This window comes from Drosophila teissieri, chromosome 2L (genome assembly GCF_016746235.2).
Source record: "Drosophila teissieri strain GT53w chromosome 2L, Prin_Dtei_1.1, whole genome shotgun sequence".
NCBI lineage: Eukaryota > Metazoa > Arthropoda > Insecta > Diptera > Drosophilidae > Drosophila > Drosophila teissieri.
This window is the reverse complement of record NC_053029.1, coordinates 17,206,239-17,228,121: the sequence shown is the minus strand read 5'-3', so window position 1 is coordinate 17,228,121 and position 21,883 is coordinate 17,206,239. Positions and strand designations below refer to the sequence as shown.

General features: G+C 39.4%; 3 protein-coding genes across 3 annotated transcripts; all 3 read left to right on the top strand.

Annotated features, from left to right (window-relative positions):
* Nucleotides 1-2,894: 2,894 nt before the first annotated feature.
* LOC122626236 lies at nt 2,895-3,207 on the top strand. The gene is made up of 2 exons (XM_043806425.1): nt 2,895-3,005; nt 3,070-3,207. Exons 1-2 carry the CDS (start codon nt 2,895-2,897, stop codon nt 3,205-3,207), a joined length of 249 nt encoding a protein of 82 aa, XP_043662360.1.
* Nucleotides 3,208-6,021: 2,814 nt separating this feature from the next.
* LOC122622619 (aminopeptidase Q) lies at nt 6,022-9,192 on the top strand. The gene is made up of 4 exons (XM_043801208.1): nt 6,022-6,624; nt 6,678-6,833; nt 6,900-8,256; nt 8,441-9,192. Exons 1-4 carry the CDS (start codon nt 6,089-6,091, stop codon nt 8,552-8,554), a joined length of 2,163 nt encoding a protein of 720 aa, XP_043657143.1. The 5' UTR covers nt 6,022-6,088; the 3' UTR covers nt 8,555-9,192.
* Nucleotides 9,193-21,396: 12,204 nt separating this feature from the next.
* Nucleotides 21,397-21,731, top strand: LOC122626169. Its single transcript, XM_043806327.1, has 2 exons — nt 21,397-21,507; nt 21,573-21,731. The coding sequence occupies exons 1-2, from the start codon at nt 21,397-21,399 to the stop codon at nt 21,729-21,731; spliced, it is 270 nt and encodes an 89-aa protein (XP_043662262.1).
* Nucleotides 21,732-21,883: the final 152 nt, after the last annotated feature.

Here is a 21,883-nt window from a genome sequence, read left to right as displayed (position 1 = left end):
GGGGTAGAGTTGGACAAGCTTGATTGATAATGTAGACATAGCACTGGCAACAAAGAGATCTTGTTTGTTCAAAGTTAACGATGGATAGGGCCTTAGCCGCTAAACTAAGATCCGAATATTTTTGAGAATTCCAAACTAATAAGATAACATATTTTCAGACCAGTCATAGTATTATGTATAAACAAAAGTTATACTTTTCCCGACCAAAATATCTAAATAGATTCACTGTACCTAAATCGAGCACAGACTGGTATCCAAGTGATGGACTTTCCGTAGAATTAATCGTGGAAAACATGAGAAAATTAACTGGCGGCTAACCCAGAGACAAATCTGGCCAAAATGAACGGAGACAGCCGTCGGCAGCTCCAATTTGGCAATGTCGGATTGACAACAATTAAATTTGCTGCCTGTCTGATGTCGCAATGAGATGGCCAATCAGCCACCTCTTTGCACCTCCGCAGATGTCGACGATGTGAAATTGTTGACAGAATTCAAATCAGTGCCACAGGGCAAAATGCACCGCCTCGCTTCGTCAGAGGAACGCCGCTACTGATGGAAATGAGGATGTCGTGTCGGCAATGTCTGTGTCATAAATGTCACTTTCAATTTCGTTGCCTGGCTGGCAGTACTATGGACTCGGTGGGTTCGATTAAAGCGTGTGTTGAATGCCAAATTAGCTAAACGCTCTTCTTCTTAGGTCGCCGTCGGAGCAAAGGAAAATTTAATTATGTCAGCAGAGCGCTGTGCATCAAGTCGAGTGACAAATTGCGACATGTGGAGCAAATTCAAAGGAAATGGCCATCAGGTCGATTCTGAAGGACGAAAATACGTACTATTTCAACTCATTTTTTTGATGAAATTTGTTTTCTTACTCAATTGCGCACCAAAAAGCGTTTTATATATAGCTATTTTCCTTTTTAAGCAGTTTTACTTGATCTCACATAATTTTATTAGTTCTATAATAATTTTAAAAATACCAAGTAATACAGTAATTCTGTCTTCTCAAATGATGCCAACACTTTGCGGGCCCCATATACACAATTTGAAGATTTTATACATCTTGGAGTTTCTACGTTTCAATCAATAAGTACATAGAAATAGTTTTCTACAGCTTCCTTAAGAAACCTTTATAAAACCATTTATCTAAAGCAACTACAAATCTGTTATTATGGCATAAATTGTGTGCATTGGGAGACCGCGCAAAACGAGTGTCAAAGGATTCGGGTTGCCAATCGCGCCGGATCCCGTCCTAGCCAGCATCCTGGACCATGAATGTCTGGGCCGGCAACGAGTGCTTCCTGCTTCCTGATTTCTGATAGCGGCACACCGACTGTCTCCAGACAACTGTACCAGCTACTATAACTGTCGGCAAGTTGGCTTTATTACTTCCACACTGTTGAATATGCATATAAAAAGCGAATCGGCTGGGGGGAGGCTTGCTTTGACGACTAGCGGCACGCCCACTTTGAATGGCTGGTTGGTTGGTTGGATGGATGGTTGGAGGGTCCTTTGTGCTCAGTGGTGCTGCCAAAGGGCAAGGCAGCCGATGGCCCAGGCGGGTGCATTATCACTTGCCAGCCAAGCGAAATATTGTGGGTGCATTAAATATTTTCCCTCTGGCCGCAAGACAAAAGAAACGCTGCACGAACTCCGGGCGGGGGATGAGGTTGAGCTGAACAAACTATGCGGGCACGAGATGAGGCAAGGACTTTGCCTACGCTCCCTTCCTTGGCCCAGACAACGGTTTTATATTAAACTATTTATGCCTGGTCCTAGGCACTCGGTTTTCGGCTCCTAGCCACCGGATCTCGAGGTGTCTCGGCTGGATGGCGCTCGAAAGCCGAGACTTGCAAAATTTACCTACTACTTACATACAGCTGCTGGTGGGGGGCGGTGGGCCGCATTTTTATCGGGCAACATTTTGCGGGGGAATTTATGAAAAATTTAAAACAATTGTGTGGCTTTGGCCGCATCGTTCCGGCTGCAGGATGGGTGGCCATTGATCGCTTGGTTGGTCAGTTGGGCGCCAGCGCCACCAAAAATTGTTCATGGCATTCTGCGATGCCAAAGCAAGGAATACCAACTATGCATTGATTGGTTACCTCCTTATAAATGGGGCGTTGGCAGGGCGTCCTGCTGGATGCTGATGACAAGAATGCAGAAAGGCAACTAACCGAAAATTTATTAAAATCCAACTTTGTGCGTAAAATATTTAATACTATTTTTATCCTCCAATATTAGTATCCAAATATTTGATTGGTTAATGTTCATAGCTGTTTTAAAATCAATTCAAAACAACATTAAACGTAAATAAAACTAACAAAGTTTTGAACAAATATTTTCATAATACAGAAATATTTATTGCTTAAATAGTTCTATATTTTTTGAACATTTTAATATTTGTATGTCCATTTATTCAAAAAAAGTTCGCCTAAATAGGAATTTATCCTCCAAAGGCGATTAATATTATATATTTTATAAAGCCTTGCAGGAATTTCATTTTCTAATAATAGAACATTTTGATATTACAATCCCTGAAAAAATTATTTTTTTATTTTCTTCGATTATACTAAGATTAAGTAGCTTTAAAAAAAGGAGAGAATTAGTTTCCGTAGAAACGGACGGACGATCCTGGCTATATCGACTGGCTGATCAAGTAGAAATCATTATACCTTTTGCAAGTGTAAGTGAAAACATGATCAGATGACACTTTTTCATGGAAACATTCCTTCAACTTAAAGTATCTTATCACATTTATTAAGAATTGCAATATGCATGAACTCCGATTTCCATGCAAGCAGATAAGCTTGCGGTTCCCTTGACAAATCTGTATAAATAGCAAAGATTCCCAGCCAAAGTCACAGTGTCTTCCAGTCGCTCAAGCCAAACTAAAGATGTCTCCTAAATTCGCTCTTGCAATTCTGCTGCTCAGCTGCGTTCTCCTAGGAATGGCCAATGCCCAGCAAAACAGGCGCCCTCAGCAGTCTAGACCTTCCCGACCAAACGTGAGTACTAAATATTATCTCTGATTTGTAAAACATTTTAATCAATATTTATAATCATTATTAGATCGTGCCCCGATTGCATCAGGAGGCCCCTCCGGCTGAGGATGCTGAAGCCAGTGGTGGTTTTGCCCCCGTGGATTGCGTGCCCAATCTACTGGCTGGTAACATCCGTGATACCAGGAAACCTAGGCCCAAGCCATAGTTGGAAGCATGAAAAATTTGACTGCCGAAGCGAAGAGAAATGAGAAAGGAGAAACGCAGGTGACGTCCACAATAAGTGATAGGAATTAAGAAATTGATTTTTATATTATATTCAAAAAATGCATTTACACTATAAAAACGATTTGAAAAGTACGAAATATAATTAAATTAATTGATTCCGAAAATAATAAAATAAATTTCTAAACAATGTTGTAAATTTATTCACAACATAATTTAGCTTCGGCAAGCCAAGGCTGATACCCGTAAAACGTAAAAAAAAATTACCTTGTGATCAAAAGCAACGAAACTATGATTTATTTTCCATTATATTCAATCAATTTTGTTTACTGTTCATATGACAGATACATAAAGTAGTTATTGCAATGACAGCTATATGATAGATGGACAAACGGACAAACGGACATACTGACATTGGCTCATATATATGCTTTATATAGTAGCAAATGTTTTTTGTACTGCGTTGCAAACTTCTGAGTGAAATTGAAATATCATCTGCAAGGGTTAAAAGTAGACAATTTCTACTGCTACTGGGTCATTGCGGTCAATTAAAAATGATCGCTAAGCCGAACCAAAATCACTGAACGAATCATTCCGCATGGCCGCCTTCTGCGATATAACTGTTTTGCGACTTCCGGTCCGCAACTGTGATGCATTCTAGTGGCCGGAAATGGTGGAAAATTTTGCGGCCTAGGCAAATTTTAGGGGCCAATTTCCAATGGATTTTGGGGGCGAAGAGCTGGAAAACTTAATTAGCCAGCCGCAGTCCAAAATCGAATTGGGATGGTGATTGTGCCTGAAACCGAGGCAAAAATTTCATTGCAATTGTCTCTGGTCCAAAATCAATGGTACATGCATTTACAGCAACAGGGAGTTTGGTTAATGGGAGCTGGCCCAATTGTTTGTGTGCTCGCTTGTCAAACAATATTGCAGCAGGGAGATTAGTTGCTTATTTTGACAGGAGCTGTCAGTGTTCCGTTTAGCACCGGATCCGGGAAGCCAGGATCCCGTATTGGACCGGGTAAACAGACGTATGCAGCTCCGTTTCCTTTTACGATAGAATCCATGAAAGGATATAGAGGATTTCAAGGATGCGCCTTAGCCAGCTGACGATGATGATTCTCATATCTCTAGTGCAGCCAGTGCATGCACTTCTGCTCGACTGCCCTGCCACATCCGCATACTCATCCGCATCCGCATCCGCACCCTCGCCCGCAGCCACATCCACATCAAGCATAGTTTTTCTTTGGCTTCTCTCATTTTTCATGCGCGCCAGCTAAGCTTTTAATTAAATGCAAGAAAATTCAATTTTAATTAAAATTTCTCAAAAGTCTCTGGGCTGGCATTGCATACGGATGGCGCAGCGATTGGGTGGGGATGGGATGGGGATGCGGATGTGGATGCGGATCCGGATCCAGATCCGGGCTAGGTATGGGCTCTCGGGTCTTGTCCTGTTTTCGATCTGGGCTGTTCGACTCGAGTGTTTGCCAAACGTGTAAAATTGAAAATTAGGAAATCGAATTGTAATGCCAACCGGGTTAGGACGTAGAACAAAGGGGAGGCAGTTTGTGGGAGAGGGATCCCGGTTATCAGGCACACAAAAGCAAAATTGTAAAGTAATTGGAAATGAAAATTCATTTAGGATCCGCATCGGGATGAGCAAATACGCTGGGCAGGGGCTGGGGGTCTTTGAAGGGGCATAAAGCATAATCCGATTGAGCTTTGTCATTTCAACGAGCCCTTCAAATGGACACTTTTCTACGACAGAAGAAACTCATTCTCATGACAACCATTTTCTTAAGGGCAACCAATCACTTGTAACGAACTTTGAAAAAATACTACTGCAGTGTTCCATTTTGTCAGTCTAAGCAGGATTCCAGATTGATTGTAAAATGTTCGTTTAATTCTTTCCTCGATTTGCCACAAATTAAATATAATAAATTAGTTCCCATGCTAGATATAAAAATATGTATTATTTTAAAATGAGAGAATTTGAAGTAATATTCATAGCTAGCTCAATTTTGCATGGCTAATCTATTCGTCAAATTTTTGGAAAATAATCCCCCGTACTCAACTCAATCCGAATAACTAATCCACACGTGACTACCAATATTTTGATATTCGAGGCGGGGCTGGTGGAAAACTTTTAAGCAAAAGTTTGCTAGCCCCCAAAAGCCACCAGGCTTTTGCGAGCATTTTGCACATAATTTAAGCGCTCACATCCCGTCAGTCATAAATTACACATATTACATGCACGTATAAATCGCAAACCAGATCCGAATATGTATGCGTATGCGCTATGCGTTCAAGGGTCCTGGTTCTGGTCCTGCTGGGCCCGAAAGTGCGCCTGCAAACTGGGACCAAAGCGCTTAACATCCTTTTTGGCGCTGGGCCCACACAGGCACTAACACTCACACGTTTGCAAACAGATACATGTGCAAGTCGAGGAACGCACGTAGCGCAAAAAGTTGGAAACTTCTGCCAGCCCGCAAGTGAAAGCTGGAGGAAAGTAAGTCAAGACGCTGCTAAGTCGATCTGGGAATGTTACTTTTAGTCAGGACACCCCGTGCCCCTCCGAAGGATCTTATGTTCCAGCCCCCAAGCTAAAAATAAAATATCCCTAAATGTAAAGGTCTTAAAGGTAAATGTAATAACATGAATGTTGATTTTACATAGGTGACTTTGAATAATATAATTATATTATTATTTATTCTATTATATTATTCTATTTATTAATTATAACACTAATTCCAAACATACATAATACCAACAGTAAGTAAACTGGACTCAGTTTGTCAGATAGTCGTAATTTTTTCCTTGAAAAGAAATTTAAAATTTAAAAAACTATTTGGCGAACACTTCGGATGATCAACTATCGAGAATTTTATTTCAGCATGTTCAAATACTTATTAAGTGAAAGTGAAAACTGCTATAAAAATGTTGCACTGTACCGATTGATACTCCTATTATGTCTGTGTCACGTTGCGTGCTCTGCTGAAACTCAACTATACGAAGAGCCCCGATTACCGGCGCATGTTAAGCCATTCCACTATGATATTAGACTGTTAACTCACCTCGAGAGCTCAGCTAATCACAGCTACAATGGTTTCGTTAAGATTTCCATGCATGCTCAAAAAACCACCAATCAAGTGGTGCTTCATGTGGGCAGAGTTTTCATCGAGGCAAGGAAAATCACGCTATTTGGTGAGACCTTCAACTATCGTCTGATATCTGTGAGGTTCATTAAGGATCGGGAATATATGGTTGTTACTTTCAACCAGTCCTTGCTGATGGGCAAATCCTATGTCCTCAGTATCGAATTCGGTAGGTCGATGTCCATGGATGCGAGGGATGGTTATTTTATAGGCCACTATCCAAATTCGAAGACCTCGGAGAAAATGTAAGCTGCCTTTGTCTCTTACGTTCAAAAATGGTAATATTGACGTTTTTCAGCTGGTACTCCATATCCCATTTTAATCGACACTGGATAAGGAACACCATGCCTAGTTTTGATGAGCCCTCCCTGAAGGCCACTTTTAATGTGACCATGGGTCATCACAAGCGCTTTCAGAGCTACAGCAACATGAATATCCGAGCTGTGCAGACCAAGTAAGTTTGATCCATATGGTTTGTTAGTAATTTATAAATGTTTTTGTTACGCTTTTGTTTTTGTAGCCGTGAAATAGAGGACTATGTGTGGTCCGTGCATGAGGTTACGCCCTCGATTCCCATACACCTGCTGGCCTTTTCCGTGAACAACTTCACCTGCCGGTATAGCCAAGCAGCCAGTACGAATCCTGTTCGATTTCGCACCTGTGCCCAGTCGGCTGATGTGCGTGAGACCTCGTTTGCCGCCCAAATGGCTCCTCAGATTCTTGAGTTTCTGGACGGGTTGCTTCAGGTGGCCCTACCGCTGGAGAAGATCGACCAATTGGTGGTGAATGATTTTCCCACAGAAGCCGTGGAGAATTTCGGGCTCGTCGTCTACAGTAGCAAACAGCTTTTGCTGCGTGAAGATGGGCCAATGACCAAGGAAAAACTGCAGGCACTCCAGCTAATCGCTTACGAAATGGCCCATATGTGGTTTGGCAATCTGCTGGGAATGGACTTGTATTCAGATATCTGGTTAACGGAGGGCCTGGCCGGGTACTTCAAAAGCCTCGCCATGGATCATTTTCAATCGGGAATGGGTCGCCGGATACTGCTCAAGTATCGCGAATCATCCATCATGTACGAATCGCAGGTGGGCGGCATATCCTTGGTGCCTCTTTCATCGGTCGCCAGCCCTACAGAAGAGAAGCCACTGTACCAGAAAGCCACCTCTCTAATTTATATGGCCATTGGCTTTTTGGGCAATGTGACTTTTTACGATGGACTTCAGCGGCACATGTGGCAGAACTCCTTTGGCAGCAGCACTCCCGATCTCTTCTGGAGATCCCTACAACTGGCCAGTGAAAGGGAGGGCTCTTTTGTTAAAAGCTGGTATGTCAAAAGCATTATGGACACGTGGATTCTGCAAGGCGGCTATCCGCTAGTCACGGTAATCCGGAATGGGAGTGAAGTGTTCGTGGAGCAGAGACATGCCCTCAACCGCAGCAGTTCCCAGCTCTGGTGGATTCCTCTGACCTATCTTATAGAAGGCGGATCTTTTTCCAAAAACCTCGAGCCGAGGGCGTGGCTTAGTCCAAACAACCATAGCCTGAAACTAAATGAAATCGTTCCCCGTAACCAGTGGATCCTTCTTAATCTGCGGGCCGTTGGCTACTACCGAGTCAACTATGACGAGCTCACCTGGCAGCTTTTGGCCACCACGCTGTTCAATGACTTTCGCAGCATAAATGTACTAAACCGTGCCCAGATCGTCAGCGATATTCTATTCCTATGGAATCAGGAGCTACTTACTTGGTCCACCGCCTTTAATGTATTGAAGTACATCATCAACGAGGACGAGTACGAACCTCTGATGGCTTTCGTTGTGGGCTTGACCAATGGTTTTTGGGGCATCTCGACGGAGAGTTCGTTTAGCATTGCGGTGAGACAAGACACACCTTGTTTTATTGAATATTTAATAAGTTATACTAGAAGATTAGTATTTAAAGGTTATGCTTAATCTTCCTCTTTTGTTATATCTAAAGTAGTCTTTAAAATAAGGACTAAACGAAACAAGCTCTAAGAATTCCCTAGGCTTAGCTCTAATGTATTCGATTTCTCCACAGAAATGGCTTGGAATTGCTGTAAAATGGTATGCGGAGTTCATCAGTTACACGTTCGACAAGCTCGTGGTTCAAAATCCTAACCAGAATCTGAATAGTCTCGTCTACCCCGACTAACCGGAAACAATGGGGCCTCACTCGAGCACCACAAACTAATGGGCCAGGCCAAATGCACTCCCACTTGCCCAGTGGCAAGTCTCCTTCTTTGGGAGCTGGCGAAATGAAACCGCCATCAATGAACCGCAATTGTATTTGTTTGCAAATAACTGAGCGTTATCTGAGACTATTTATCTTTATCTGCAACAACAGCAAAGGCATCTTCGCACAATGCCAAAGGACCCAGGAAGCAGCAGCCACTGGGAACTGCGGCTCCACTTACAGCCAAGGCGCCAACTGAAATAATGATGCAGGCGAAATAACAATAAAGGCGGGCAGCGAAAAAGACTGGGCAGGAATAAAGGACAGTATCGATGCTCCTTTCCGCAGCGGTAAAGACAATGGCAGACCACGTAGTTTGCAGCAATTTCCATGGCAATGCAATGGGCTCCTTCTACTCACCAAGTCACTTCAACGAGTCCAGTCTTTAAGGTCGACGCAAAGAGTTTTAGCACGAAGTTTGTTGAAAGAAATATATATAAGTATAGTATTTTAGTCGGTTAAAAATCTGAAAATTGTGTGAACAAAAGAAGTAGGTTTTGCCCCTAATGAAATTTTGGCAATACCGCGGAAGCGTATTCCGCCTAAAACCATGCAAATTAAATGGAAAATATATTACCATTTTCCGCTTTGTTATTTTTCGGACCCCCCTTTTCGGCTCTATGACTGGTTTATGGTCGTCGGCAATAAGAATATTTATAAATCAAATTTACCGCTAAGCATTATCAGGGAATATTATTATTATTATTCCCAAAGAAGAAGTATTAACAACCAATCACTTGCATAACGGGGAAATTTTAAATTTTATATTATAATAAGTGTAACAATTAACTTTTTACTATTCTCATTTGAGGTTTATTTTTTGATTATTCTTTTTGACGTTCATTGTATATGATTCGTATATCTTTTTTTCATTTGATTCTTGTTTATTCTTGTTGTTTATTTCCCTTTGTCAGTGGTCATTTTTAAATGCGAAAATTTATTAAGGTTGCTATTTATTTTCATTCTTGGTAAATAAAAGGACCCCCAAAGTATTCACTTTGGACGCAATAAAAACAAAGAGTCTTATGCTGCATTAAAAAAATCAATTATTGTCGGTATTGTAAAAGCAAGTAAAAAATGTCATTATGTATCAGAGATGGCCGCAATACAGTTGCTGAATGCAGTTGACAGTTTTATAATGACGTTCATTATGGAAGCGGGCAATTAATTTCTCTTAATTGCCCAGGTGCGTCAAAATAAAATAGCAGAAAGTTTAACACAGAATTCATAAAAATTAACACACATTTAACGACGCCTTTTTAGAACTGAAAATATTGTTCGCAAATTTAAAGTAAACGTCTACTACTACTTTCAGAAACAGATATTTTCACTTCTATAATATACTTCAATATTAAAAGTATTTCGGTTTGGGTTTTATTAACTAAATACAAGCAGACAGTTTTCCAGTTTACAATATTCATGATATCATTTATTGCCGCTTGTAGCTAGAATCAAAACACCCCTTATGAATTCGCTAACAAACACGAATAGGGAAAGCCCTTTTCAAACCGCATGTCAGCTGGTTCGCCAACGGGCAGGATTCGGTTGACACATCTTCATCTTTCTGACAGCATGGAGCACTTTAAGCATATGTCGATTGCCCCTATAAAGGGGACAACGGCAGGAGAATCAAAAACATCTCTCAGCAAATAAACAACCAACATTCTGGGAGTCGGAATCCGAGTTGTGTTGAATTTTTTGCATGAATTATGCAAAGGAGTGTGTTCGACTGTTGTGGGCGAGCCTGTGTTCCGGGTATCCCTGGCTCCCACAAAGGGAATTCTTAAATGGGATTTGGGAAATCACAAGCCGAGCCTGGAGATGGGGATGTGAAATTAAAAGGGGATGGCGAGCTCAAACGGTGGGCGAACCATTTTTTCGCTTTGATGGGATATCCAATTGCATTTAGTCCAAGTAATATATAAATTTGTAGATGATCGTATATGTATATGCGGCTTATGTGATTGTGCACAGGAAAGAAAGTGGTAGATCTATTAACAAATTTAATGTTGTACTAACAAATATGAAAATTGTTGTAATTAAGTTGTAATGTTCGATTTCGATTTTCACCCATGAGAGACATTGTAAATATGTAACTAAATATCTCAGATGGTGCATTAAGTTCTGTTCTCTGTGTATATTTAAGCACATTTGCATTGCATGTGAGTGCAGCTTTTAAAGCCAAGCCAATAAATTCTGGCAGCGTTAACTACGTGAAATCCCATGCCCATTTACTCGGGGCCCACGTCCATCTTTGGCAATGAATCCCCGACCGCCACCTGCAAAATTGCAACTTAACAATGCTTCAGAGGGTCTGCGATTCGAACTCCCACTAACTTGGCTTTCGTACCCCATGTGGCAGCGACGCATGCGGCGTATAAATCAATATTGGCAATTTAAAATTGGCTGGCGGTGTATGCCAATATCCGGCAACGCTCAGCAGCTCTCGAGTGTTTGTGTTGGGCCCTGGAAAGGGCGGGGAAAAAACTGCGCCGGGTGGCGGAACTGCGAAGAAGAAGTACCCGATTCGATGCCTGGTTGTGACCAAGCCAGAACCCTACATATAGAAAGGGGCGTACTCAAAAAAATGCGGAGCCCACCATTCCACACAAATTACAAACAAACTGTGCAGCTTTAACATGTTTTTACCCAGACCATCAATAGATCTCAATCAAGCAGGAATATTTGAATATTTGTTAGCCCTGCTGAAAATATTTGTCACTACGCCCCTGAAGATAAGGACACCACTGTGGATCTTAGACAAACATCATGTGGCACCCAAACGGTTCGTTCGATTTGCGAGTTGCCAGAGGATGTGGGGCCATGTGGAGTGTTACACGAAGTCCATTAAAATACGCGAGTGTACATTTGTGGTTATTTTTTTGCCGATGTGGTCAAGGGGTAAATAAAGAGCAAATAAATAAGGTCAGGTGGGGAATTCGGCCCAAGTATTGGGTGATCCAGACAGTGCCTTGAATTTGGTGAACAAAAATGTTGTAGTTTTTACGTAAATAAATTGTTGACAATTAAACGACACAAAAATTATTTGCTGTCTTGCCCACTGATATGAAATTTGAGGATAGGATAGGATAGTGGTGATTAGAGCTTAACTAGACATCTCGTCGCATCTATGAACATTGAATGGAAAATATTCTCTTATTTTGATAAATATTGAGCTGAAAGTCAAACAACAAGGCCTTTACCCACGGCCATAACCACCTAATTATGCGCCAATAAGTATGCAAAATTAAAATATTATGCAAATTACATCAAATGCGGATAGAGCGTTGAAATTTAAACGCTTTTTGTTTTGACTTTTGGCCGGGATGTGAACGAGCGGAATAAAATTATGACATCATCATCGTCATCGTTATCAGCAATGCGTCAAAAACAAATTTCCGCGCCATGAGAAGAAGGTGGTGGCGAAATATTGCCGCATCAAAAATCTTGTTTACCCACTAAAAGTATCGCGAACAGCAGAGAATGGAGCATCAAATACAGTTTTGTGGATCCAATAGCAAAATGCGTGAAAAATAAAAACACCCAAGTTTCGTTTGTGTCTCTAGTTTTATTGGTGTTTGTCTGTTGTTATACTAAATTTATTTCTTCGTAGAATATATTCTCACTTAATGTGGAAATCAGTCAAGCATAAAGTATGGTAAACAGAGATAAATACCAAATGGCCATTGGCTCCAACTTTCCAGCGACAACAAAAAAACATAAAAAGTAGTAATGCTGAAATATTCTTAAATTGTCGGCCAACTCTATGCTTGAAAGAATAATTCCATACGTATAATAATATGCAACGGTAGAAATTGATAAACCTAAATGCATGGAAGAATAAAAAACATGTTCAGAAATAAATCAGCTATAAATGGAGACGAATATTCATACACAGATATAAATAAATCAACGTATTATTAAACAGCAATAAGCGTTATAATTATTATTCAATTTGGCTGAATGTTTTTGTTGCTCAGAACTTTAATTTTTTGTGGTTCACAGTGGTGGGAAATTCATAATTCGAATCGAATTAATAGGTGCCGATTTGTCTGCATCTACGAGTATAGCTTATATTGTGCCACAAATTACTTTAAAAGCAAAATATTGATTTTCACTCTCAAATCCGAACGTAAACTTTCATTTTCCATTTTGCGATGACGCCAAGCCTTCCAGGTTCAATCCTGTAAAGATTACCATAATGTTATTGGAGTATAAAACACTTTTTCTAATTAAATCCAACCCCCTCCCTCGCTGCACTTGTATTCTTATTTTATTTTTTGATTTTTTTCCCCTTTTTTGCCCCGCCAAATGCTCAACTATCCTTTGGGCCGTGCCAAGGGCTTAACATTAATTGCCGTCTTTCATTTCCCTTCCGTCGTCCTTTTTTGCACTCACCTGCCAAGCGATGGAAAAAACGAGGGCCAAGTGAACGTAAAGTTAAGTAGGAAAACTGTAAAAGGTCTGATAAAAAGTTCGGGGAATTGAAATGCCGAGGCGAAAAGACGAAGGAATTACAGAGCTAATAAAAAAGTTGTAGCTTCCTTTCGTATTAAGTGGACAATCTTCTGTGCTGCCAAATGCGGGCTTAATTACTAGTTTTGGCCTCATGAAATAGCTTAATGCAAATGGGACTATTTTTGGCAACAATGCATGAATATTTGTGTTCTTAATTCAAGGGGCCTGTAGCGAAAATAAAATTGCTTTAAATGCAATTGAAATATAATGAACGCTTAATATATAAAATAATATAGGTATTTTTACAAAATTTTAGACACATAAGACGCTGAATTAGGATGGGCTCATATGTAAGCAATGTTAATGCCGATTCAAATTTGACTAAAGAAATGACATAAATGAACAAACATTTCATAAGGCTTGGTTGGATGCATTGTGAATGTTTCGGTAATTGGCTCTCTAATAAAGACCCATGATCTGAATCTGTTAATTAAGGCAAATATTTTACGAGAATATTTCTGGCGAACGCCTAACGGAGGTAATTTTGAGAATTCAAGCTTTGCTTATCGATTTGCTGCCCATTTTCTGAGAAACACACACGTAGGCAGGCCACCTAAAATTGTGCTATTAATTAATTAAATTTTGACTACGGCCATGCAATCTCCATTTCCTTGGCCCAATCCACAGCCATTGCTCCCTTTGTCTTGGCTCTGTCTGGCATTGTCGCTGCACAAGTTCTGGTGTACAATTAATCCTTATTAATTATACGCTGCCTGTAGATTTATGGCAAGTTTTGTGCGTTGGCATTTGGCCAAGACACACACACACACTCGAGTGCGTTTCTGAGCCAAGTAGGTTGCAAGTTGGTTTTCCAGCCCCCACGCCATTGATATGCCGGGTGCCTTGACATTCCACTTCCCCCCTGCCCGTTCTGCAGGACATTATCACCCGCACTCCTGCCATCTCCCCACCTGCTGCTTTTGACAGCTGAGACCCCGACAACAAGGCGATAGCCGATTGTGCGGCAGGGGCCAGCTCATGTCATTACCTAATCGCAGACAAAGGAGTCCTTAATTGCTGTCCCCCAATCGAAATTGCGCCGACAAGCAAGGCGATGCTCGAAAACACAATGGCAAACATCAATACGTTTTTAATAACTTGCCAAAATGAATGGAGGAGTGATAAATCAAATGTTGTTTCTGCCAAGGAAATGTGTTTCGAGGCGGAATGTTCTTCCAATCATTCCACTTAATGCACTTATAGACTTTTGATTTCTGATTCACTTGTTTGCCTATTTCGACTCGCCACTATACAAGCATTAAAAAATATGCATATAACAGCGAAAACTTTTCACAACTCCACCGTCACGGGCCCCATATCCTCAATTCCTTGGCGGCAGAATTCCATAAATAAGCTTACGGAATGTTTCTTTTGGCAACTTTTTGTCGCCGCAGGGACTGCCATTAACTGAGTCCATAAAAGTCACAGATTGTTTCATATCAGCTCCTTCGTTTATTATATCCTCATAGGGAGGCCTCTATTCCCACTGCCAAAACTTCAGTTTACTTCTCCTTAAAGAACTCACATTTTATTATTATAAATACCCATTTTACCTAAGAACTAATTAAAGAGGGTTTCCATTTTTATAATATTTTGAACTTAAGACCACCGCACATAAGACTCACATACATATAATATATAAGAAAGTTTCGACAACATTGGTGATACAAGCAGCAGTTTTTACCTCTTCTGTGCGATGCAAGCACGGACAAAATAAATTTTAACAAAAACTGTGGTTAGTTTTCTCACTTTTTACGGCTTATCCATTCTGCCATCGATTTACCAACCCAATCTCTTGTTTCATATCATTGATGTTTGACAGCAATCAGTGCGATAAAATAGATTGTCATTATCATCAGTGGGACTTATTGGGTGATTTCCCTCATTTTTTTGCCGGGAAGTGGATTTTTTCCGTATTTGCATTTCATTTAAAATCAATTTAGCAATCAGTCAGCCGCGTTCTGTTAAACAGTAATTAACATAAATCAATTTGAATGCAGTTTGGTTATGTAAAAATGTTTATCCAATGGCCTGATGAGCTCACAGACGACATTAATTAGGCCAAACAAGAGAGAAAAAATCTTCGTGGGACGAATTTAAAACGCAAATGATGTATTTAAGTAAGAAATTATGTATTAAGCGAATTCTGGGAAATAATACTTTGCTTTTTGTATCCTTTACTATTCCTTGTTTTTCTTGTTGTCAAGGTGAATAAAAACATATGTAGCTAATTAATTTTTAATTCATATTAATAACGGTCTAAAAATACTAAAATTAATTAACCTATTACAGCTTATACAAACTTTAAAAAATTAAATTTGCCCGTTTAATGCGAATTTCTGATTACTTATTTATGGTCGTAAAAAGTTGTGCTCTGATTTTAATTCTTTTTTCTTCGACACTCTATGAAGTGTCAAGTACTTTGAAAAACTGAATTCGCGAAAAAAGGTAAATAATTAATTTGTAGACCGACATGAAAGTGAGTGGAAAAAAAGGGTGGCAAAATAAAGCAAAACAAATATTGTGGCGCCTATAATATCGAATACATGCGAAAATGTTGATGTTGAATTGCTGTTAATTATAGATGATTATATCAGCAGAGTAAGTCACCTAGCTAATCATTTATTTATCAGATGCTCTGCTATTGCTGAATATATAATGTGAAATTTCCGCAACTGCTTTAAAAACAATATTGTGCGTACTCACCGTTTCGGATTCTATAAAACGATTCCGATGGAAGAAAATATATTTTTGTTCTAGACACAAGAAAGGCGATGCGGACTAATAATTTTTCATGTGCCAGCTGTAAACTATTTACTTTCGAGACACAAGACTGCATCCATTACATGCAATTGTATTTCGTTTTTCGAGACCAAACCCTCATCGCTTCTGTCCTGTGAAACAGCACATATATATTGAGAGGAAAACATTACAACTAAAAACCAAAGTGTGAAGATATTGAAAGCTTTGGCTGCAGCAGGATTGCCATCCTAGGTTCCCACCATAAAATACCCATTGTAAATAACCTACGCATCGCCAAGGACCTTCCTTTCCCCATTCCGAGTACAGCGACGACTGTTGCTCCTTGCAGATGCTGTTGTTTTTCTAGCTCCTTTCACTTTACACCCAAGCGAATAATTCGCATTATATATATACATGGGTACCTATGCATATATGTATGTACATAGAGCTGGAGCAGCAAAAAATACTTCAAGTGTTCGCAATAAATTCCTTTAAAGCTTTTAAGCCGCAGCAGAAATGGCTGGCGAAAGGGTGAGCAGTGGGTTAAGAGACCATAGGCAAGGCTCTGGAATTACTTAAAATGCGCTTTTAGGGTTAAGCTTCAGCACCACCTCGCCTGCATCCATCATGGAGTGCTTAGGCACTTAAGCACTCCGGTTAGACCCTCGGGGTTTGAGTTTCAGGGCCATCTTGGAGTGCTGCCTTTTTTACGGACACAAGCCAAAGACTTAAGATCACTTATGGGCTTTGTATAATTTAAGGAATATATTTTATGGGAAACGTATTGCTTAGCTGTACTAACTATTAAAGATATATTTAATCATTTTATGTTTTCCATATATGCTTACGATGATTTATCCGGATTACGTTGAATTGAATCAATGAATGCCAAACATTAACTCTTACACCGGGCTATTAGGGTACTTAAGATGCTGATCGGAATTTTAGAAAGAATTACAAAGTAGCCGTAAGGTTTCTTATAAAACTAGTGTTTTAATATCACCTCAACTGACCTTCTTCTGAAGCAAACAAAATCATATTTTATTAAAGGCTTTCGTTCAAAAGGAGTACTTAGTTAAGTTACCTAGATACTTTTTTATCCTCTCGTCAACCCTGAATTCGTAGAGTCAGAAAGCACGCTGTAATTAAAATCAAACATCGATTTTGACTTCAGTTAAATCCTCCACAATCCTATTTAATCCCTTCTCACTTGAGGCCCAACATACGAACACGAACACACGCATACACGACTGCCTAATATAATGAAACTTCAACATCCTTGAACGCCGATAGGTGACATTTCTCCACATCACAAGGAACAATAGAAGTCTCAATGCATTTGCTGCCTTTGTGCTTAATTGTAAATATTTTGCCACACACCTGGTCCAAATATACCTGCATACATATTTGACCACACTAAAGAAAAAAAGAATATCCAATTGTGGTCTATATTGTGTATTGGATGATGGTGTTTGTAAATGCGTAACTTATCAAAAAAGGAGAGTGTAAAATGTATTTTTACTGATAAATCTCGAAGTAAATTATGTAATTATTACCTCATAAAGATAATGTTATCGTGGAAAATTTGAATGATTCGCACTAGTTTTTCATTTATATTCATTTATTTATAAATGTATTGAACTTGCACGAGTTTTGCTCAATGGAAAGATATGTATGCGAAAGTGATTGTATGAAACGATGTGGTGTGCTGCTTGGAGGACTGCGTTCTCCATTGATTTTGGCCCTAGGTGCTAAGATTACACAAATTGCAAGTTATTTGTTTGGGCAACCAAAGCCAATGCAGGGAATCGCTTATATATCTGTCCACATCCCGCCGTCTCCCCCTGAATCGCACGCCTTCCATGTCCTGCACTGATTAATATGTCTTGTGTTTTGTGTTTTGTGTGTATTTGCCCTTGTGTTTATGTTTGCATTTAACTGGCAAACTGGATTGAAATCGCTTCGAAGGGCCGTGCACCGCCCACTTCTCACCGGGATGCTCACCTTACGGGAAGACCGACCGGATCCGGATTGTGATATGCATGACCTAGACAAATATTGTGCGTTTGCAAGCACTTTGTCATTGGAGCTGCTGCTGTCCCACTAGCACAGTAGCACAGTACCCGGCACCAATGGACACATTTGTTATTTTGAAATATTTTGTTGATTTTGCCCGAGAAGAGTTTGCAGCAAGGACTCGCATTTGAGGTTTTCATTTGGCTAAAAGCGGAGACTACACAGCCCATTTCTCATTTCCCTTCGTTCTTCGCCGCAGTGAGTGACACACTAATTGTCCTGCTTGTTGTGCCACCGAGATGCATTCACCATTTGCAATTGGTTTAGCCGGGCGTTTGAGTGATTTAATATTGAATTATGGCTTTTGATTTATTTCCCATTCACAATCTGTAATGGATTTATGTCGCCCTATTTCTTCTCTACGTGTCTCTATTTCCCTGATTGCCAAAAAGGGCCAAAAAAAGGATGTTAACGTAAACGCTGAAGCAGTTGCAGCACATTTGCAGCACGGCACTTTGCCAAGAAAACTAAACTTCGCTCAGTTCTTGGCGAAGTCACCGAAATAACTTCTCTGGGTGTGAACAAAATGCAAATATTACACAGCTCATTAAGCCTGAATTGGATTTAGGCATCCACGAATTTTGCTCCTGAAAAAACTTGGCATCGCCGATTTTTTGAGCAAACTCTAGCGTAATTGAAAAAATGCTTACGTTAATATTAGAACTTTAAATACTGATATAACAATCTTTTTATTCTGTTGTGTACGGATATGCTAGGAAAGTTTACTTAGATATATATCTTATAAATTAATGGGTATACAGGTAATTATTTATTTTTGGACAAATGCGAGATGCATATGGCAGATAAGGAATGCTTTCGTAAATTAAATTATAAACTGTGCTTAGGAACTGAATTCGAAAATGTCTTCTAAGCTACATACTTGGGTCTAAAGAAATACTGGTCCAGGTACTAGCTACTCAAATCCCTATTCAATTGGCTTTCTATTTCAGCCAGGTTTCCGAGGTCATTCATTGCGGCCTCTAGGTAATTTATAATGCCCGACTTCAATGTTAATTTACGTTTAATGAATTTTAATTGGGCCCTTCCTAGTCCCAAAACCACAAAGTGCCCGCGCTGCCACCCAACAAAATTGACAAATTACGTTCGGTTCGCAGAGTCCCTTCTCTAAAGTGACGGGGAAAAATGGAGTTTGGCCAGGGCCCAGGACATTTTCGTCCTCCGTGTCCTGGGCCTTTTCAGTTTATTCTGTCGCTGTCGCTGCCGCTGTTGTTTGTTATATTCTATTCTATTTCATTTTACTTTTTTCGTTGCTACGTTTGAAAGGTCGAAAATCGCGTTCCCTGTGTTTGTGTTTGCCTAATCAAAAATTTCAAACACGTTTTATATTGGCAACGCAAAAGTCATTTATTCAATTTGCAAACCAGTTTTACGTTGCGTAATCTAATCAAAAAGGTTGCGACTCAACTCCACTTTACTACAGGGATGAACTGGGTCTACAAATGTATATGGCTCTATATGGAGGTTCTTTGGCCGCCTGCCAAAATGAAAGCGATGGGCCGAAGTGAACATGCACAAAAAAAACAGTTTCCAAAAAGTTTAAATGCTTAAAACTAAAAATTGTCAAATGGCTGACGTCACGGGATACATTAAGGTATCGTACATTTTCATTGGGAGATTCCATATAACAAAAAAAGTGCTATAAAAGCATCATGTAATTAGGTTTTAGATCCCCACTCGTAAATTGAATTAAAAAACATTTTTATTATTTTAATTTTTATTTTACTGTAGCTAAAAGTTTAAAAACTTTAAAACTTAAGGACGGACTATAGGAATAATTACAGATTAAATACTGATAAGATCTGTAACTATTAAGAACTAAGCGTATTCGATTTGGTCCGATGTTGTGGGTCACTTTTCCAAATTCATATATGCTCAAAATTCCTGGCTTTGCCAGTTTGTACTAGAAAGAAAACATTTTAGTGATTGCATTATATACATAAGTCTATCTAATCACAGAAATGAAAAAACGATTTTCTCATATAATTCCTATGAAAAGGTGATTTATAGCTTTAGCTTTCTATTTGTGTGTTACAGGTAAATGTTTTTAGATTTTAGTAAAAAACCTTGGGTTAAAAACACTATACCATAATAAATTGATTATTTTGAGAACATTTTATTTAAAGCCCCATATAACGAGAAAACCATGAACAAATATTTAATATCACTTAAACTAATAATACACCATAAAATAGCAGCACTTACCCAGTAAAACTTTGAATAAGTCTCCTACCTACAATTTAGGAAAAACGAAAACCTTAGAAAGGTTAATTAACATGAAAACCGCATACATTATACAGTGACTTTTTAAATAAGGATTGAAAAAAAAAATATCAGCTTTAATTTCAAAAAGTATAGTTAGTTCTATACAAAGTGATTGTAAATGGCCACATTTGATTTTCTCTGTTTGACTCCAATTAATCGTAAAGCTCTGTCCTGCACAACGTATGAGTGCATTAGGTCGCAACTGTGAATCGGGGAAAATACTTCATTACCAATTTGCGGCAGGTGTAGAGGTTTTGGCAACCCGAGCAATAGGAAACGCGCAAGCACTGAAGAAAATAAATCTTATATTTAAAATTCATTTTATTTAAATATTTTTATGAAGTTGAGTATATCTCTTTACAAAAATTAATTGTTTGAAAACCTGTCCTTGCTTTTTCCTGCTAGCATATTAAACGATCCACAGCCATGTGAACAACCCCCTGATGGTGGTCCTAACGGAAAAGATCCATCAAAACTTGAAGAAAACCCCTGTTCAAAAACATGTTCATATCCGCCATCAAAAGAAGATCCGGTCATCGGTGGAAATTTCGGACCACTAGACGACTCAAAACTTTGAGAACTCCCACCAAAAGTTCGGACTCCATACTTCTGGTAAAATAATAAAGATAGATTAAAATAATAATTTTGAGAGTTATGATTACTTTCTGTTGTGGATCTCGCTTTGGTGGAGCTCTAGTGGGAGTGAAACTTTCGATTTCTACGAGAACGGTGCACAAAAGTAAAACCACAAGTCCAATCTTAGGTGACATCTTTAGCTTTACAGTGTGTTTTAAGAAAACTGATGTTGCTGCCACAACTTTTGTCCCATTTATACACATTTCATAAATCTTATCGGCCTGACTTACGAAGAACATGCAAATTTCCACCGCACTTCATGAACTTTACTGAATTCTTCGAACTCAACGTTATTGTCGTTGATGTTGAGCTATTCAATGGAATTTTCATGGAAACATTTCTTCCACTTAAAACATACTATCACATTTATTAAGAATTGCAATATGCATGAACTCCGATTTCCATGCAAGCAGATAAGCTTGCGGTTCCCTTGACAAATCTGTATAAATAGCAAAGATTCCCAGCCAAAGTCACAGTGTCTTCCAGCCTCTCAAGCCTAGCTAAAGATGTCTCCTAAATTCGCTCTTGCAATTCTGCTGCTCAGCTGCGTTCTCCTAGGAATGGCGAATGCCCAGCAAAACAGGCGCCCTCAGCAGTCTAGACCTTCCCGACCAAACGTGAGTACTAAATATTATAATTGATTTGTAAAATATTTTAATCAACATTTTATAATCATTATTAGCTTGGTCCTCGATTCAATCAGGATGGCCCTTTGCCGCCAAATTACCCCCCTCCGGCTGAGGATGCTGAAGCCAGCGGTGGTTCTGCCACCGTGGATTGCGTGCCCAATCTACTGGCTGGTAACATCCGTGATACCAGGAAACCTAGGCCCAAGCCATAGTTGAAAACCCGAAAAATTTTAATTTTGAATCGAAGAGGAAAACTACGCAGATAGGATCTACAAAAATGGATTTTAAATAAATGAATGAAATATCAAAATCATTTACATACGAAAAAAAACAATACATTTAATTTACGGTATAAGAAACAAAG

What these genes read in the sequence shown, in the direction of transcription:
- LOC122626236 (XM_043806425.1), top strand. Translation starts at nt 2,895, where the DNA reads ATGTCTCCTAAATTCGCTCTTGCAATTCTGCTGCTCAGCTGCGTTCTC. An exon ending in CTAGACCTTCCCGACCAAAC is followed by an intron (nt 3,006 to 3,069) that starts GTGAGTACTAAA and finishes AATCATTATTAG; the next exon opens with ATCGTGCCCCGATTGCATCA.
- LOC122622619 (XM_043801208.1), top strand. Translation starts at nt 6,089, where the DNA reads ATGATCAACTATCGAGAATTTTATTTCAGCATGTTCAAATACTTATTA. An exon ending in TCGAAGACCTCGGAGAAAAT is followed by an intron (nt 6,625 to 6,677) that starts GTAAGCTGCCTT and finishes GACGTTTTTCAG; the next exon opens with CTGGTACTCCATATCCCATT. An exon ending in ATCCGAGCTGTGCAGACCAA is followed by an intron (nt 6,834 to 6,899) that starts GTAAGTTTGATC and finishes TTGTTTTTGTAG; the next exon opens with CCGTGAAATAGAGGACTATG.
- LOC122626169 (XM_043806327.1), top strand. Translation starts at nt 21,397, where the DNA reads ATGTCTCCTAAATTCGCTCTTGCAATTCTGCTGCTCAGCTGCGTTCTC. An exon ending in CTAGACCTTCCCGACCAAAC is followed by an intron (nt 21,508 to 21,572) that starts GTGAGTACTAAA and finishes AATCATTATTAG; the next exon opens with CTTGGTCCTCGATTCAATCA.